The 20321-nt window shown below is 43.6% G+C and overlaps 1 protein-coding gene across 6 annotated transcripts in view; it reads right to left on the bottom strand.

Annotated features, from left to right (window-relative positions):
- RUNX2 (RUNX family transcription factor 2) overlaps window positions 1–20321 on the bottom strand; it is a 159016-nt gene that overhangs the window by 79749 nt on the left and 58946 nt on the right. For 4 of the 6 annotated variants that reach the window (XM_071447217.1, XM_071447196.1, XM_071447246.1 and 1 more), the window contains one exon: window positions 14479–14640. The exons of the other annotated variants lie outside the window; for them this stretch is intronic. In XM_071447217.1, coding sequence (XP_071303318.1) covers window positions 14479–14640 — 162 coding nt within the window. The remainder of the gene's footprint in view (window positions 1–14478; window positions 14641–20321) is intronic. 6 annotated transcript variants of the gene reach the window in all.

The raw sequence follows: 20321 nt of genomic DNA on the forward strand, positions 1-20321 counted from the left end.
CAGTGGAAAATAACCCAGTGACGGCCAGAGTTTTTTCCATTACGGTGAGAATACATTTCCCCCAAGTAACACAAACAGTAGTGACATTGGGCCCTGTGATGAAATGGTCAAACACGTCAGCGTGACTCAAGACTCACCAGCCAAGGAAATTTCAGGAGGCTCAGGGTGAGAAGGAGCCCTGTGGGGAGAGCCATAGGTGAGCACCAAGCTGAATCCTGCTTCCATGTCATGGGGCAGAGTGAGAACAGCTTGGGGATGACAGCCTTGGCATGGCAGGAGCAAAGCTGTGGCTCTATAGCCACAGAGCAGGACTTGCAGGACCATCACCATGAGCTTCAAGAAGGTGGAGAAAAACCTTGCACACAACTGCTGGTCTTTTTTTGCTGGAGCTGCTGCTCTCATAGCTAAGAGTCAAAAATACTGAGCTGTGTAAAGATCTACAGAGGTTTCAGTCCATGGATTTAGGCACTCAGTGCCTGTTTAGAGACCAAGCTGCCACAAAATTCAGCAGAACACAGCTAAACATAGCTGTACAGAAGAGCTAGAGGCACTGTATCCCTTCTTATGTTCACTTTAACAACATACAATTTTCAATCTCCTTTAATAAAAGCTGTGTAAATGCCTCTGTATATTTTTTTCATTCCTTTCAGACCTAACCTGAGCTTCCTACTAAATTAAGGTGAAATACTGTAAGCAAAGTTTCAATCCATTATAAGATGGTCTACACAGCATCTCCATTCATCAGCTGAGCTGAAGCTTAAACCAGTCCAACTATGAATACCTCTAAATAAATGCTTCTTCTCCATAGTGTAAAGTCTGAATATGGGTTTTATCCTCCCAGGAAGGTAGTGATGAGAAAAAGAAACAGACTTGAGTCTGTAACAGCTCACACCATAAACATGCTCGAGGCTGTTTGATGTACAGCCCCTTAGGCTATACCACTAGCAGCTCTTTAGACCATCAGTAGAGATTTATCTTAGATATGGTATCTTGGATTTTAAATTTAGATCAGCACTAGTGATTGGGAATAAATAGAAAGCCCACTTAACCATTACAGCTGTTACAAGGGAAAATGTGATACAATGCTTTCTGGCTTTTGCTATTGATTTATTTTGTGAATTTGGGCAAATAATTTAATCTTTCCTGTGTAAATTTTGCTTACTATACAATGTATATTTCAATACTTCATATTAGCCAAATGACAAAAGTTAGTAGTACAGTTTAGAAAATACTATGAAATCCTTTGCTGGAAAATGTTGTAAAGTTACAAAGATTAAAGGTAAAACCCGACAGACATTTTTTATAAGCTCTTCAATAGGCGAAGACACAAAAAAATTGGAGGTCAGACAGAGCAAAGAGAACTTGACTTGAAATAAAATTTCATAGGCAATCCTGATTTCTGAGATAAAAAAGATGCATACAAACTCAGCCTGAATTACCACCTTCAGTTGCCTTCATTTGCTTGAGAAAGCAGCAGCAGAATTGCTTTAAACCAAGCCTCCAGTGCATCTGCAGCACAGGCCAGTGAGAGCAGGAGCTGGCCCAGCTGAGCACCAGGCGCCGGCTCCAGCCCCACTGCGGCTGGAATGGCTTCCTCCACGGGCAAACAGCCTGTCCAAAAAACAGCTCCAAACCAGTCTGGCCCACCTACATGGGCCAGGCCAAATGAGGAACTGGTTGGGTTTGGACTACCCTTAAACCCAGCTTCCTATCTAATTTTGGAATCTAATACAGTGGCTCCCAATTCGGCTCCGGCGCTGCTTAGATCCTCCCTGCGCACCTCTTCACCCATAAAAAAGAAAACAACACGGGTTGGCTTTTAGCAGCAATCAAAATGAAAACAAAAACAAACAAAAAAAATCCCTTTGGACGGAGATATTTGAGAGAGGAAGAGGGAGAAAGCGGGAAGAGAGGTGCCTTTTTCCCATTGCCAGGATTCCTCTGTGGCTCCTCCAGCCATGCCAGCATCCACATCACAGTTCCCGGGGACTTCCTCTGAGCAGCTTCTGTGAGATTCCTCTTCCAATGAGACATTTCATCTTGGTCTTATGTTGCAGAGATTTTGTGTCAGCAGCCCTCCTGGTGTTTTTGAGGCACTTGCTTCCCTTCCTATTTGGCCAGCCAGTTACCTTTGCAGAAGGCCTGTTTTTCAGTGGTCATTCCCATACTGGATCCCAGGCCTTGAAATTTGTACCCTTGAAGGTATCTAAATGTTTATGATCTTTTCACAGAGGTCTCTATACTTTCTCTATACTGTCCAACTCTGTCTCTTAACTGCACTCAAATTAGCTATTTAAACTGTAATTAATTTTTTTGGCTGGGATCCCTTCTTTGGGACATAGTTTTATTTTTGTTTTCAGTGGCAACAACACACATAACTAGTTGGCTCCACTCAACAGGAATTATTTGCAGATGTTTGATCCTATTTCTCCACACAGGAGCACAGATCATATGATCTCACAAGGTCTCTGTCAGTCTGATCAGACTGTGACACTACAGACCTATAGGAAATATAATTGATCCAGCAGCTCTTTGAGGTTAATTCCCACCTACCTAAGGGTAAGCAGATTCACAGAGCTGTGTCAACAGCTATTAAATACAGAATATATATATATTTTCTGGTTTTGAGCTCCAGGGGAACTGAGGGACCACTTCTGGCCAAGCTGAGAACGTGATGGGTCCTGGATGGTCCCTTGGCCTAACCTGACCAACACAATTTGCTTCTCATTACAAGTGTGACAAGCAGCTTTTCCTTTCTTTCCTGCTTGTTCTGAAGCCTGGAAAGAGGTGAAGAGCCCCAGAGCTACTTCAGTACCCTCCTTAAAATTTCATTTTTTTGCAAAGAAACCAAAAATACCAATGTTGTTCTTTGCAACCCCTGCCACCACCTCACTGATTCCCTTCATGTTCCAATTCCCTCTTGTACTCCGTTGCACATCTTGTAATCAAGCTGTACTGTACCTAAGAGTTCAAATTCATAGGGGACAGGCTGATTTCCCTTTTTTCCTCCTCCTCTATCGCTGTAAAGTCCTTAGCACAAGGGGGATGAGACCTCCAGACACCATCACAATACAAACACTCTCTGCGGCCAGCAGTGATTCCAGCAGAGGTTCATTAGCTATTCCCAAATACAACTATTGCTTTGATCACTGAACTGCACTGCTTGCAGGAGCCAAACCTGGATGCTCCAGCTAAAGCCAAAACCTCAACTGATGCCTTGACAAGGGGACTGATCTCCAGTTTGTGGAAATTTTTCAATCCCACAATCAGCTTTCAACACAACACAAAACATCATTTCAGTGCAAAATTAAATATGGCAAGCTGTGTTTTTACAGACATCTATCCAATAAAAATGATGTGCCTCATAGATTTGGTCCTGTACCTGTGCTTCAAACTGGTTTTCCAAGCAAGCCCATTGTGAACCCTAGTTAGTAAACTTAACCAAGATAGACATACCTTTAGCTGCTTTATAATATTCTGCCAATTCTAAACAGTACCTGTTTAATAGGAAAGGGCATTAAAAAGCAGTGATGCCTATGGATCAGACAGTGATAGCCCAGTTAAACATTAAAAATAACGAGTGGAAACCACACATGTGGCATCACTAGAGCTTGTGTAGGGGCTTTTCATCTCAGCTAAATGAAAGAGGCTTTGTGGGTATTGCTCCTAACCCAAGCATACCACCTTTCACTGCTCACTGCCAGAGATTTGTGATGTTAAGAGATGGAAAGATTGCCATGAGATGCCCTACCCCTCCATTTTGCTTTCAGAATTGATCCTTGGTTTAAAACTTTCAAGGTGTTTTCTCTGCCAATGCTCCCCTTTCTTACTACTGCTCCTCTTTCTCACACAAGCCCAAGGAGGCTTCTTCTAGCTGCCGATCCCAGCACTCCCAAGTTACAAAATAACCCATTACAGCTAACACACATGGCCACCACAGGATAAAAGATTAAATGGATGATTAGAGAGACTTTTGAGAACAACAGCTGGGAAGTTTGGAGATGACATGGCCCAGATAGGGCTGCGCACACAGCACAGTGACTCCTCTCCTCCTCCAAATGCACCTTGAAACCACCACAAAATCCCCTGCTTTAAGTGCATAATGATACCTCTCTTGACAGAACTAAACTTCTTCACACAATGAGAACATTGCCTGGTCCAAGTAATCCCAAGAGATTAACACAGTTTCAACTGTCTATTTGCAAATTTGCCTGCTGAATAATTAGGATTGTGGAGAGCAAAGAGGCTGCTCTGACTGGGTGTCTGCTCCCCAACAGGGCCACAGCCTCAGCTCTGAGCTTTGCTTTTGACAATGGAAATGCAAACTAAACCTGGGAGGAAAAGCTCCTGTGATTATGGTTTTGTTTCTTAAAATGGAAGATTGGACAGTGCAGGAAAACTAAGTGAGGACATGCATCCTACTGTTTTATTCCTTTATCTCCATCTAGGGTAGTGTCTGAGAAATTAAATTCATTTTGTGAGGACTTTGCAATTGGGCAAATACAAGGGCAGAAAAATTCCTAAATGAATTGCAGAAGCCCACAAAGTCAGTGAAAAATGCTCACCCAGTCCATTTTTTCAGGTGGGTTGGAAAAGTGGAGTGCCACAGTAATTCAACCAAAAATAACACCTTTTCAGCAGATACAGTAGGAGTTTGGCTGATTAGGAAAGGGAACTTCCATGATTTGACAGATTATAGTGAAGCCACAGCAAACTGAATTGACCAAAATATTTTTTCACAGTCCCCCTTCAGATTCTTTGCAAGTCAAACCAGTTCTGTCCTGCACCATCCAGTTCCCTGTGACTTCTGCCACCTCCCTGAGACCCACCACAGCCTCCTGTCATACCCACCTCCCTGTACCTGTCACCAACACAGGAACCCACGAGACCCTCAGAAATCAAAATCAGTGCTACGTTCTGGCAGACAAAGTTATTGCAAAGTTGTAGCAAGTTCAAATGAGTGGAAACTAAAGTTAGACAAATTCAGACTGGTAATAAAACCCAAATTTCAAAGTGAGGTCAATTAGCATCTGTAACCAAAGGCTGTGGTGGGTTTTGCTTCCCTGGAAATTTTTCAATTAAGCCCAACTGAGTGTTTGGGCTTTCTTTTTTTTCTCAAAGGTTGCCCTCAAGTTCAAATGAGAGCTAATTTGGGGAAATCTTACACCTGGGTTCAAAGCAAATGTTCACATGGGCTTCACTGTACAATAATCAATGAATTTATACCTCTGTGGAGATTTGCTTATGTCAAACTATTCTTCCCTGAGCCTCATAGATGAAGCTTCACCATTGTAAAAATCCTCACACTCCACAAAAACTCCTTGGACACAGCAGCACCACCAAGCACCATGTGGGTACAGGGTTGGGTTCTCCCTGAGGGGCCACTTCACCACCCGCACACTGCTCCTGCAGACATGGGGAAACTGTCCCAAGCTCAGGAAGGCATCTCCTGCTTTTGATCCCTTCCCTCACTGCCTTTTGAGTCAGTCTGAAAGCAAATATTAAGAGATTTCCAGATTAGTGTCCCCAAATACACTCCCTTTATGCATATGAAGTAGTTCCTTCTCCCTTAATAACATCCTTAGTGACCCACGTGAAGGTGCGCTCCCTCGTTTTATCTCATCCATCTTCGACTTCTTCACTGCCTACATTGTTTGCTTTTGTACAACCACAGAAAAGCTGAGCCACTTGCATGGCTCTTGCCTTCCCTTTTGTACCAATATCAGCCCAGTATCACTAGTATCAAAGCTCTTTGAAATATGACAGCCAAGCTGGCAGGACACCAGGTTCTTTTCTGCTAAAACATCCATCAAGAGAGGAAGAGATTTGGTCATGACTAAAATGGGGCCAACAACCATTACTAAACCACTTCAAAAAGGTGTTTTTGAAGCTCTGCTGGTATCTAACACTTCCTTGCTGACCAAATTCAGTGTGGTCAAATTCTGAGTGGCCAGAAATGAGAGGAAATTTCAATGAAACCAAGGCAGTTGCGGCTATTTCTACCAGCAGCAGTTTTTACCTCTTGAATTGTACTTTTTAGCGTAAAATTTGCAGAATTTAAACCATTCGGCTCCTGAAAGGGATATGATATTCCTTTACCTTATCTTCTACCAAACACAATCACAGTCTGAGAAGGATCAAATTCTCCAGCATTTTATGGAACCATTTAGTAAATTCATATTGGCCAATTAATAAAACCCAATTCAATGCAACAAAGACACAAGGCCACAAAGACTTAAGGGCAACATCGTAGAATCACAGAATGGTTTGGCCTGGAAAGGGCCTTTTAAAGGTCACCTAGTCCACCCCTCCTGCCATGGGCAGCAGCATTTTCAACTAGATCAGGTTGCTCAGAGTTCCATTCAACCTGGCATTCAACAAAATGTTTCCAGAGATGGGTCATCCACCACCTCTCTGGGCAGCCTGTGTCAGTATTTTGCCATCCTCACAGTGACGATTTCTTCATGTCTGATCTAAATCAACTCTCAGTTTAAAGCCATTCCCCCCTTGCACTGTCACTCCATGCTCTCATCAGAAGCCTCTCCCCAGCTTTCTTGCGGGCCCATGAGGGGAGGGGGGTAAATAAGTGGACCTGACCACCCTGTATGTACCAGAGAGCTTCACACATGAAGATCCATTTCCTCTCCACATCAGCACACATGTGAGCCTCCCTCAGCTGCCATCGCTGGCTCCATCCTAGGTAGAAAATTAACAGCAATTCCAGAAAGGGAAGGGAGAAATCATCAAACGCCTTTGCAGAAGGATGAAACAAAGAGCTTGATCCCACAGCCTTCCTGTTAGAGGCTTATTGACTTTATTGGGAACACACATCTAGGTAGTGGCTCAGGATCTGTCCCTTTGGAAGTCTGGAATTGAGGACCCGGTTGCCCCACTAACAATTAGCATTCTGTTTACAAAACCCAGCAGAGTCAGTAAGAATAATCATTACAAAACATGCTCAGACTGTGATTCCGGTTTAAGTTAATATAATTTTAATGAGTTCTTCAGAAAAAGCCTGGCACTTATGGAAAATTTCCTTAATTAATATCAGACCCTAAATTAGTAATAAAAAAAAGCCCTGAATATCATTTGGTCTCAAGCTGGAACTAAAGTATGTTTTGGCATCATTACTAACTGTTAGCAGCAAGTTCTGGAAACAGATGCAAATCTTGATATGTGTCCTGAATATAAAACACATTGCAAAAAAAGCTCAGATAAAAATATATCTATACATCCACATATATTTGAGTGTGCTATTTCCTGCCTGTATCAGCAACAAATTTATTCCATTTCAAAACATTCCACTTGTTTCTTTTCAGTACTTTTTAAAATCCCTTATTTCAGGAATAAAACTCCTTCCCTCTGCCTTCATTTTTCCTGTTTATTTCCTCTCCCAACAGCCGTTTTAAGTAAATGAAAAGAGCTTAAAGACACACATTGTAACATTCAAACATCTGAAAATCAGCCCACTTGTTTTACCACCTAAATATGGGCATAGGTGCCTAATTTGAGGCCACCCACGCTAGAAAAATTTGAGGTAGGGATCATGCAACGCATCTTCTGGACAATTACTCCAATGAGAGATTCAGCCCAGTGGAGAGGCTGCTACTGAAAGCCCACAGATGAGTGCCAAGGTGCTGAGATTCCCAGGTGGCACCAAGTGGGCAGGAGACTAAAAATGGAAAACCTGCGGTAAACAAAATAAATAGAACCACTGAAAAATAATGGAAAAAAAAAGAAAAAGGAAGGCGAGTTACAAGTTTAGGGAAGGCAGCAAAATGAGCGGGTTGTTTCTGAAGACCTGAGCTCCCCCAAGTTCTTTACTTTGCCTTGACTCAGTTTCACTTTGCAGGGAAAGCATTGAACATTAGCAAGGCAAAATGGAGACAGAGACAACCTTGAGTCCTTCGGCTTCCATTTAATTAAAAAAAAAAAGAAAAAAAAAAAAGAAGAAGAAGAAGACAGAGTGAAAATTGTTACAGTCACCAAGAAAAACATCCCAGCATAGCAAGCACACCAGAAACCGAGCTGGCTTCTTGGGTTTGCCAAGAGCCTGAGACAATATTGCTGAAGCGTGAACTGCTCATTCATTGCAGGGGCTGCTCACACCAGGGCCATGCTGGCAATAGCCACGGCATTAACTGTTTCTGTGCTTCCCACAACACATAAAGAAGAAAAGAATTGCATTTTGGAGACAGCACTAGTGCCTTCCCTTATGAAACGCCACGTCCTGAAATTTCCTTATTGCCCACAACATTTAATCAAGTTAGCAGGAATTAAGGGATGAAAGCACAGCTACTTCCATGGCCACAGTTTCTACTTTGTTGCTCTAAAGTTTTCTGAGCTCCTTAGGAGAAGACAAACAAGCTTTATTTCTAAAAGTTGTTTCAAAGACCAAATTCCCTCAAAAAGGAAAAATCCTAGTAAAAAAAAATCATGTGAGTACATGACAATAGCAAAATCCAAGGTAATTCACACACAGGGTGAGAAACCCAAGATGACAACTAGCACAGGACCCCAAGAAAAAAAAGTCCATCACAGTCAGCCTCTTTCTCATTGACATACAAATACTAAATCCAGAGGTTCAGCTGGATTCATTGCATGTAGTTTTTTTATTATATGAGTTTTAGACTAACAAGAATGAAAATTAAATTGTGTAAAAAAACAGTATTGTCCCTGATTAAGTCATGGCTGGCATTGCATTTATACTTGCCAGCCATCAGAACTGGGAAAACAGGAAGGTTTCTTAAATTTCAATTTGAGATGAGGGTCCAGGATGGCCCAAAACATTGTGGTGATTTATCTACAGGGCGAGACAAATTAATGGGAAAGTTTGGCTATACACGAACTAGCAAACAGGGTCAGGGCACATTCTCTGGCTCTAAATCTAGTCAGGATGGTCTGGCCACAGATGTAATGTTAAATCCTGACTCCATAATGGGGTGGCTGACTCTGAGCTGCCCACAGGAGCAGGTTCAGGACTCTGCTCATTTCCAAACCACAGCTGGGACCTGTTTGAGACCATGCTGGCCAACCCCACTCAACACCAGCCTTGCTGACAGCTTAACAGTACTGGTATTTAACAGTCCAGCCCTACCACTGTGTAATTTATTGGTGAAGATACCACTTTCTGGCCATTTTAGTTCAGAGGGATGGGGCTGCAGACTTCTTTTGTTTAGGGCCTGATCCCAGCATCTCCCTCATCTAACTCAGCATGCCCTACTCAATAACATAGTAAATATAAAGACAGCAAAGTTCACCCTGCATCCTGTGGGGACTCCAGCTAGTGGGACAGCAATGTCTGGGCTTGGTGGCACGTCCCCAGCTGACAAATATCTAGGAAGGGTCCAGCCCAGTCCTGGAAAAGGTGGGTTTGGGGATTTGTCCTGCTATTTAGATTCAGTTTTAATTTTCTCATTTGTCATGTGGAACCTGTAATCACAGACAGGATCTTCCACAGTCAGCACTGAATGTGTTTGTGGTACACCTGCAGGACAGGTCCTCCAGCATCTGAAGATCTTGACCCTGCAAGTCTCTCTCAATGCTGAAGCAAAAAGTAAGAGACTTTTTTAGTCTCTGTGTTGAGACAGAAGGGTGAGTAGGTCCAGGAAAAGTGTAGGGGAAGAAGAAGTCTCCTCACCTTCCCCTTCTCAGGATTCTCAACAAAATTAAAATCAAGCTCTAACCCTTAAACAGCGGAGAAGGTCGAGGTCAGGGTGAGGTAGGGTTAAATCAGGACTAGAGTGTAATTAGGCTGTGATATGGATATGTTTATGGGACAGTTAAACTATCTCTTAAATCACCTCAGCAAAGGCAGACTATCAGATCATACGTGCCTGTACTTGAGCTACTCACCTAGGCTCGCTTCAGAGACAAACAGGCTCTTCCCAGGCACTGCCAGGGACCAGCACACATCACCTGCAGACCAGTCAAGTCCTGAAAATGCCAGTTTGTCCCCACTGATTCAAAAGGGAGTTGGGGGTGAGCGTCTCAGGAATGGATGTCTGCCCTGGGGACATCTATACCCGTCCCTCCTTCACCTGCCTGGGAGCAGCCCTCTTTTGACTGCAAGAACAACCCGACCTGTACTCCCTGCTCTGAACCTTCCATGTGGGGAGGACTTGCTGGATCAGCCCCAAAGTGTTATGTAAAATGGCTGTGATGTGTATATTTATATGAATCATATACATTAATTACCTAATAGTCACTCATGCTCCCCGTCCCACATGCACTTTGGTTATGCATAGGACACAAAGACTGAGTGCATTCACTATGAATCATGCAATAAGACTACATCCCTCAGGCAAACTCTCTCTAAAATGACCCTTTTCTTATATTCCCATGGCTTCCACTACAATATTATTTAATTAAGAATATTAATCTGCTGGGCCACCAACTTTCACTGTCTTCTGGGGAAGTCTGAACAGACAGACATTTTAATAAAATATGGGGAATTCTGCTCTTTTTATGATCAGAACATTAAGGTAAGGCAATTTCATGGCCTCATGAACTTGTTTCTTTATTTGTTCTTGATATGAATTTGAAACTTCTGAACCAAAAAGATCATTGGTTCAAAAGTTGCATGAGTGATGCCAGATAACATTTTTTTTGCTTTGCTTTTCAGCTCATGATGTTGAATACTGCCCAAATACCTGGGATATATCATTGATTAGTTGTAGGTGCAAACAGAGCACTGACCCCCAGTTGGAGAATATAAAAGATGAACACTTGCAGTTTGGCAGCCATGGGCACACACATGCACGTGCCTGCAGCACGCATGCAAACCTGCCAGTAGTGCAAAGAAACCATCTGAGACACTGACACAACCAGTTCAGCTGCATTGCAGCAGCTGCCTGAGGAGCTCCTCGGGGTTGCAGCCTGCTGCCCTTTTCTCCTCTCCCATGGGATGAGGAACTGCATGCACTGCTATGGCAGTGCCCCACCACATCCTGTCCTGCAGCCCCAAACCTCTTCTGATGCTCAGCATAATCTGGGGTTGAAACACAGGCAAACTCATCACCAAAATTCATGGAATCCTTAAGGTTGGAAAACACCATTGTGTCCAACCCAGTAATGTTGAACCCATGTTCAACATTAATCCATGTCCCTAAGGGCCACATCCATGTGCCTTTTGAACATTTCCAGGGATGGTGACTCCACCACTGCCTTGGGCAGCCTGTTCCAATGCCTTACCACCATTTCAGAGAATTTTTTCCTAATATCCAATATAAACCTCCTCTGGTGCAACTTGAGGCCATTTCCTCTCATCCTGTCACTTGTTACTTGGGAGCAGAGCCTGACCTGTTTCACCCTCCTGTCAGGGAGTTGTAGAGAATGAGAAGGTCCCCCCTGAGCCTCCTTTAGCCCAGGCTGAGCTCCCCCAGCTCCCTCAGCTGCTCCTTCTCAGACCTGTGCCCCAGAGCCTTCCCCAGCTCCGTTCCCTTCCCTGGACACGCTCCAGCGCCTCAATGTGTTTCTTGTTATGAGGGTCCTGAATTCTCTGAGCAGAGAATTCAAGGTGTGGCCTCAGCAGTGCCCAGCACAGGGGGGGATGCTCCCTGTCCTGGTCCTGCTGCCACACCACTGCTGATACAGGCCATGTGCCTTTGGCCTTCTTGTCCACCTGGGCACACTGCTGGCTCATGTATCCATCCCAAGATGGGGAAGAACGCCACCACTTTGGCCACAGAATGAGTGTGGTTTTGGTCAAAAGAAAATGATTAAAAGTAGCTCCTGAGTGCTGCCACTGAGAATAAAACCAGGAGCCACTTCTGCTTTATTGGATGGAATATTTTCAACATCTGGGTGAGAACAACTTTAGCAGTTGTCTGGGTGAAGCGTGGAGGCTCATGGAAAGGGTGGGTGGTGTGAAATTAGGGCAGATAGGAAGTTCTGTGCCTGTAGGTGTGACAGCCAAGGCTAGGGGGGAGGTTTTATTCATTTTTCCTCCTGCATGATGTTAAGCAACAGGCAGTTAATATGGCATTCATTAAAATGACCTTGTATACTTTTAACAGCCTCGATAATCAGATTTCTGCCACTGTATCGGAAAGCGACTTTTTTATTCAAGGCCTTATAAAACTCTAATTTCTCCCTCATGCTTTAAAAATGCCTGAAGTTTTCTAAGGATTTTAGTGTTTCTTTGCAGTAATTTTCTGCAAAACCTCTTCAAAGTTCTGTTCTCTTTCTAAATATGCATTAAGTAACTGAGTGAAGATTTGCATTTCTTTGAGTGTGAGGGGTAAACTGCTTGCTGTACGGGGCAACCTACCTAAAACTTGCATTTCTCTCTCTCTTTAGATATAGGAGGTGTTGGATGCTGCCCTCCCTCCCTGTGGCACTGACAGTGAAACCCTTGAGAGGCATTGTCAGGTTTGCAGCCGGGGCTGCAATGTGCCTTCTTGCATGCTGAGCATCCGAGTGGGTCCTTCAGCCAGGAATGCCTCTCTCTAATTCCAAATAGACCATTTCTATTCTGAATTTCTATTTCTGTCAGCAAACACAACCTCTGGCACTTGTGGAGGATCAAAGTCCCCTTTTTCACTCTGGAATCTAACTGGAAGCAAGATCCCCATGCTGGGAAAAGGTCAGGGCATTGCGGAGGCATCACTCGAGCCCTGGAAAGATGAAGGACAAGAAGCACGAAGGCGACTGGCCATAGAGCACGGCAGGAAAGTTCAGTCCACGGCCACACATCATACACAGCCAGGTCTTTTAGTCACTCCCTGCCTGTGCCCACATGCCAGGAGCTCACGTCTGAATACACACAGACAAGCAAGGGCTGCAGGGCAAGCATGCGGCGTGCAGCTGCCAGGTCCCAGCCGAGCCTCTCCTGCAGGTATTGCCGCGGGCACGATTGCAAAAATAACCCATTCGACAACACAGACCATCAGGAGGCTCTGACTCAAAGGGAACCTGTTTCGGGCCAAACAAAGCATTTCCTCAGCATCAAGCCGATCGAGTTTTTTGACCCAAGTCAGGGTGTTGCATGGAGAGCCCGCAGGAACCTGCTCCAAAACCCTCCAGCCCTCGGCCCACATGGAGATCTTTGGCATGTCTGTGAAGGCAGAGTGCACTAGGGCTGCAGAGCGGTTTGCAGCTGGCTGTTTGAGAAACAAAGCTTCCCTCCTCCAAGATGAAAGAAATCAAGGAGTCTATGCTAATCAAATCCTCCACGCCTGCTGGCTGCAGTTCAGCTTGTCAGGGATGCAGCTCAGTGGAGTGATCAACATTTCCAGCGCTATGAGCTTGGTGGAAGGGGAAAACACAACAGCAAGAAATTCACCTGGCTGGGAATCAAACAGGTGTATGGCAGCAGCATCCAAGATTATAATAATATCTTGCAAACATGCAAAAAATAGATGTAATAAGACTGATTCTTTGGTTTTCATTAATGAATCATAAAGGCTCTCTTTACATTACACATGCTTTTTTGGCATACGCTGCTAATATTTCCACACTTGCAAGGTTGGAGTTTTAAGACTGAGCCTCCCTCCCCTAAGGTTCCTAATTTTTGGCAAGAGGTACAAGGTGACTGTGTGCCATGACAGGCTCTCTCTTACTTTGGGGTAATCAGATTACTTTACACAGATGGTTTTATCACTGAGACCATTAGAGGTGAATTGTGCAATATATAAATGTGCATTTGTTTGGTAAAAAAAAAGTCTCAGTTCCTCACTACTGTCTCTTCTATGTTCCTAAATTTATTCCTCTCTCCTGCATCATTCCAAAGCACAATTTGGCCAATCTTTACCTTTAAGTGACTCAGCTTGTTTCTGATAGGCTTCTTAAGTACATATTAACTAAGGAAACAGTCTTTCTTGAGCTACTGGATTGAAATACAGGAGAATGAACCTCAGCCATAACTACTGAAGAAATAAAGGCATCTATCTGCCAGGATGCCTAGCAGCACACATACCACAAATATAAAGCACCAAAAAATAGAGAGCATAACATTTACTTTAAAACACAGGATCACAGAATGGTTTGGGTTGGAAGGGATCTTAAGATCATCTTGTTCCAACCCCCCTGCCATGTGCAGGGACACCTTCTACTAGACCAAGTTGCTCCAAGCCCCATCCAACCTGGCCTTGTACACTTCCAGGGATGGGGCAGCCACAGCTTTTCTGGGAAACCTGTGCCAGTACCTAATTACATGCAAGTGACCATCCTTTTGTAGGGGAAATAAAAAAAAAAAAAAAAAAAGACAGAATTTCTTCAAAGAATCAGGTTCACAATTTAAAAATAATCTAATCTGAAATGGACCTAAAGTTATTCGAGAGAGACATGCTCAGAGCAACATAGCAGCTCTTCCACATTGGAAAAAAAGGGATTTTAAATCCTGCCTGCCATGCAGGAACGCTGGTACCACTGCTGAGGTTTGATCTCCTTGCCAAGGTTTGTCTGAGGCCACGGAGGCAGCCTCTGCCAGTCCTGTTCCTCTCTACATAATTGTTTTAGGCAAAACAGAGTCTTTACCTGAGAGGCGTCTGGGCACATCGGTAATGGCTGGAAGTCCCGTGCCTCGAGTGGAGGACAGGGGAGTTGTGGAGTGAATGGACGGTGAAGTCATCTGGCTCAAGTAGGATGGGTAAGACTGGTCATAGGACCATGGCGGGGATGACTGCGCCTGCCTGGGGTCTAGGGGGAAAATAAAAACAAACACACAAAAAAAAAAAGAGAAATTTTTTTTTTAAAGGAAGAAAAATTTTAGGGTATCAACAGCCTAATTGAAAGAAGTGGGATTACTGAACATGCACACATCAATACTACCAAGAGTGAGAATGTGATGAAACACAACTTGCTCCTCAATGCTCAGCCCTTTCAAGTCTTGGTCTGTGCTTTTCCCTCCCCAGAACAATTTCTGTGGGAAATGAACAGACCAGAGGTCTAGAAGCTGGGATGCAAATTCCTGGTGTCTCTCTTCCAACATATTATACTAGGAGTTGCCAATCCTCCAGGAATCAGAAACAGAAGCAGACAACAAGAATGACCCCAGGTCTGATCTTAGGAAGTAGACTTCATGGAATCATGGAGTCATTACAGTTGGAAAAGACCTCTAAGACCACTGAGTCCAGCACTGCCAGGTGCACTGCTAAACCATGTCCCTATGTGTCACAGCTACAAGGTTTTTTAAACACTTCCAGGGATGGTGACTCCACCACTTTCCTGGGCAGCCTGCTCCAAAACCTGAGCAACCTTTGAGTGAAGAAAATTTTCATAAGATCCAATCTAAATCTCCCCTGGCACAACCTAAGGCCGTTTCCTTCAGAGATGGGCAGACTCTACAGTCAGCAGTTGGCACGCCTGTCAAGCTGTTATCCAGTTCAAACATCACACAATAGTGTTTTCAATGCTGAAAATACTAGCCAAGCTGAAAAATGTCATTAATCTTACAGCATCCGTCAAAAAAATGTCACATTTGGATGCTGGCCCAATTACTTACAGTACCCTCAATTACAAAATATGAAACCAAATGGTTTGGGATAACTATTGGAAGCTAATGATACCTGCTGATATATTTGTAACAGCTCACTATGGAGGAAATTATCTTTAGGATAAACACAGATCAATTTTTGCTGAAGCACTGGTAGAAGGAGACCTAGTTTTACTCACTGTTGTTTGGATTCACAAACCATTCGCTCTCAGTTAATATCAGATGGTAAAGATACCACTGAATACCTCATAAATTATGCTTTTTATTTCCTTACATTGACAAAACCAAAGCACTTTCAGTCTCAAAGTTTGTTTGGGGCACTGCATAATAAACAGAAAACTATCGTTGGACTAGCTCACAGAAATTGTAACACATCCCTTCAAATCCTGCCTACTATTTTCAAGGAAGCACTCAGGTATATTGAGTATATCAAGTATACTTGATTTGGAGAACTTGCTCTATCAGAACACTGTGCTAAAGTCTTCCTTTGCAGACAGCAATGTGACAGCCACATGGCATAAGCAAAGGCTCTTTTTCAGGAAATTCAACTTTTTTTTTCTTTTTTTAACTCCTTTCCCTGCTCTTCCACACAGCAAAACCTTGTAGCTTCAGCTACTTCTTGTTTATTATTTCTCTTCAGACATGATTTGTTTGAAGAAATGTCTGGAAAGCAGATACTTCCTTGAAGCAAAATAACTATATAGATATATATATGTAAAAAAAACCACCTTCCAATTTAATTTTAAGAGGATTTTCCTGGAGTTTGCCATTTATATTAGAACTGAGTAATTTAAATGGTTAACATAAACTTCTCAGAAATCCAAAGGACACTTGATCATTAAATGTAATGAACTTCTTTGTTTTAACATTTTCAAGGCCAAGGTTGTATGGATTGGCACAGGTTCAAATCTGACTGACTGCTCATTGTTACATCTGATATTGACATATTTCTCTGCCTCATTCCACTACGATAATTCACCATACAGTCAATGGTAAATGATCTTTGAATGGGAACAGAAAGCCTAGGCTTGCTGGAAAAACAGTCTTAAAATTAATGGTGTGTTAGGAGCACAATCTTAAATCCAAGATCCTTCAAACTCCAAGACCTTTTCAATCTCTGCTTCTGAATCGAAAACAGGGCCCCTAAAGTTTTGGGTTTAGGTCAGCTTCAATGCTAGGAGGAAATAACACAGCAGGTAAAGGCTGGAAAAAAAGTCATAGTAGAAGATGTTTTTACATCATTTTGGTCTAAGATGGTGGAAAGCTCAGAAAAAGAGGCACCTTTCTGGAGGCTTATGCCACTCCTGATAGTGTAATCCTCATGGCACAAGAACTTCTTAAGCATCTCTGGCACTCTCATCACTTTGAACACCCATGGTAGACTTGGTTTTATACTTAACACCCTTAATCTAGCAACTGTGAATGTCTGTGTGGGCACAAGAATGACAAATAGCAAAAAGGGGTCTTTCAAAGGCTCATGTGGTATTTCAAAACAGTTTCTCATACTGCACTGTCAGAAGCAGGATATAGGGCTGGATGGACCATTACTTGACCCCAAAAACATACCACATATTCTTTCAACATCTACCTCAAATACATCAGTCTTCCCAGGGAAGAGGAAATAATGAAGAGGAAAATGTTTAACCAAATTGAACATTAGATGATTCATCAGAGCTCAGTGACTGAGGAGGTCACAGTACCTCAGGCCAGAGGGTTACTCTGATTCCTCCACACCAAGGCATGGTTGAGGTCATGGTCAAGGCAGGGTGGGAAATATTGCCCTGGGGATGACTGGTTCAAGGTATCTGTGACCCGTTAGGAAACCAGAAAGTGAAAATACAAGTTTCACCAGATCCCAGAGCAAATGTCCTAAAGCCAGCCCTTGCTGCCTGATGGTGGTCAAGGTTTGCAGGGACGTGAGAGAAGAGAGTGGTGAAACACCCTGCCAAGTCACAGGGCAAACATCACTGCTCAGCAGCATTGCCCAATTCACAGTGAAAAATGCCACGAGGCAGAGCCCAAAGCTTCCCCAGACAGTCCCTGGAGGTGGACATGCAGCTCATGTGGCACCCTCTGGTTCCCATGGAGATGGTCCTTGCAATGGTGCTGGACCACTGGCTTTGGCCATTGAGGCCCACCAGACCATCTCTTCTGGTCCCACACACCATCAAACCTCCTGGGGGAGGGAGGGTGCTGGGGGCACCACAGGGATGTGCCAGCTGCCACAGCAGCACTTCCAGGGCAGACTCACACAGATGCTTCTGAGGCAAACACGAGGCCCTTAAGAGGATCACCTTGTCCTTGTTCTGGCCCAGAAGGGGTAGGATGACTATTTACACACACTATTGGGGAAGAAGCTGTGAGATGATTTGTGAGAGGTTTTCCTTAGCCTCCTACACCACAGGCCAGCTTCCCTACTGTTTCTGGCTGGTGGGCTCCCACGTGTCCAAGGATCTCTGCTAGCCAGGGACTTTGCACCACCACCCAAAGCACCACATGCTCTGCAGGCATGGCACATCTTCCCATCACAAAAAAGCCCAGAACAGATGAGAAACCTTAGAGCTCTGAGTGCATGTGGATTCCTCCCTAAAGGAGTCCCTCCCAAACAAGGAAAGATACTTAATATAAAAATAAAATTAACTGTCCAGGAAAAAGCCACCCTTATTTCCATATGGCAGCCATGGGGAAGGGCTAACAGAGCATTCAACAACAGTGAAGGAGTCAGAGGGCCACTCTGAGCTGGCATTTACACTCAAAAACTTTGGAGTGATTACTAAGAGCAGTCCTCCTTTTGTAAACATTTCTGTTATGCCTGCGTGGGTGTGAGGGGAAGTGCAGCTCTCAGCGTATTCCTTCACAGCAGGGCATATTGTGGGTATGCTGAGACAGCCTGGGCACAGTTCAGCTGAAACAAATCAGCGGGGCGAGGCCTAAACTAATGTGCAAACAGCTCCATCCTGTTTGCCCTTCCAGGTGAACCTCCACAAAGCAGGAAATACTGAGTATTGCATTTTATTTTGTGTCTAGGTTTTGCTGTCACATTTATAGTCATGGGACATACACAGGGTTCTTGACCTTTGTTGTCTCTGACTGACTGCATTAAATGGATGGTGGATATTAATGCTTAATGGACAATAAAAGTCTTTAAAAGTTAGTCCAAGAGGAGATGCACTACATAAAACTAAAATTATAAATGAAAGAAAGAAAGAAAAAGCCCATCTAGTGACCCATTCTCCCACCAGAGGCATTGGCTTTCCAGTATCACAACTTCTCTTCTTCCAACAGAAATCATCATAGGATCATAGAACAGTTTGGGTTGGAAGGATCCTTAAAGATCATCTAGTTCCAAACCCCCTGACATGGGGAGGGACACCTTCCATATTCTGAAGTGTCAATGGAGAGAAGCAAAATCTTGCAAATATCCCTGAAGAGCAACTTTTTTCACTTTGGCATTGGATTGTGAAGCACACTGATTTTCTATGGGAAAAAAAACCAATTCCTCCTTTTCCAAGATGAGTTACATGACCAGAGCATGATCAAAGATTGGCAGCTCCTTGGTGTATTGTCTCTAATACCCAGACATCACATGCATCATACTCTCATTTAAACCCAGCCATCAGCTCTAGCTCTGGCTGCTGCTGGTTGGATTAGTGCTAGTGCCAATAGTAAAAAACAAGCTGTCTGGAGCTATCTTTGGTAAACACTTAGAGCAAATATCCTCACTTCTGATCTTAACAAAGCCAAGATGACTTTCTGCATGAGTAACCCAACTATTGTTGTAACACCAACCCCCTCAGAAAAACAACAACAGCAAAACAGCAAAACCTTCTTCCCTTCTCTAACTCTTTTTTAGGCATCTTTAAAAGCCCAGGGCTTCATCTGGATTGCCCAGTTCAATCAACAAAGTCAAATACAGTGGAGTTACACCCCAATGTACAGAAAAGTAATTGAGACCAGATTTTGGCCTGAAGAACCTCTAAATCCATTTCTCCTCCCACCCCTCCAAGACTCACATTTTTGAAATTAAAAAAAAAAAAAAAGATAAATTCAATGAATCATGCCAGTGGGCATCTAAGTTTTAAAAGGGGGTAGAGGGAAATAAAAGTCAAAAGAATAATAGGAGGGGTGCAAGCTTTATGAAATGGAGGTCCACAATGGCAACTTGTCAGTCAACCAGAGGATGCAATCAATTTGCATAAAATACAGCTGGCTGCAGATTCAGTTTGCACTGTCCTGAAATCAGTCCCTGTCTGTCAGTGAAGATGTATCCCCTCACTACCTTCCTGTTAAGCTGGCTCTGAAGACTTTAAATCTGCTTTAAAAATGATGAGAAATGGAAGCATAACATCCCTGATGTGCATGGAAAAGGGGAAGAGGAAAAGGGGAGAAAGTGAAGGTTTCACAGGACTTGCCTTTGAGGGCTGTTATTTCAGTGATGAAAGTCAGAGGTTGCCTATAGATCAGCCAGTGCCACAGTGGTGATGGAGCACGAAACCTCACTTAACTCCCACCTTGCTGTCCCCACTGCCCAGCTGATGGGGTCCTCACACCTATCACATTCCTGCCATTACACCTGTGGCTTTTCCTGGCCCACAGAAGCTAATCCTCACCAGTTGCATCTTAAAAAAAACCAAGTTTTCCTCGTCTCACACTGGAACACTGATGCAACAGCTCAGTGTCTGAACGGGAATGTAATCGGATACATGAACAAGTTGCATGAGCCCGTTAGGGAAAGGGGAAAAAAATAAAAAAAGCAAATATACCAGTGAACAAATGTGAATGGACAGGATTCCTGATTTACGGGCAGCAAGCAGGGTTCAAATTGGATCTGCACTGCCTCAGCAAAGGCAGCTGCTTATTGGACCATTTGTTTTTTAATCACCCT

This window comes from Agelaius tricolor, unplaced genomic scaffold (assembly GCF_023055355.1).
Source record: "Agelaius tricolor isolate 1412-34295 unplaced genomic scaffold, bAgeTri1.0.p SCAF_1, whole genome shotgun sequence".
In the NCBI taxonomy this organism is placed as follows: Eukaryota; Metazoa; Chordata; class Aves; order Passeriformes; family Icteridae; genus Agelaius; species Agelaius tricolor.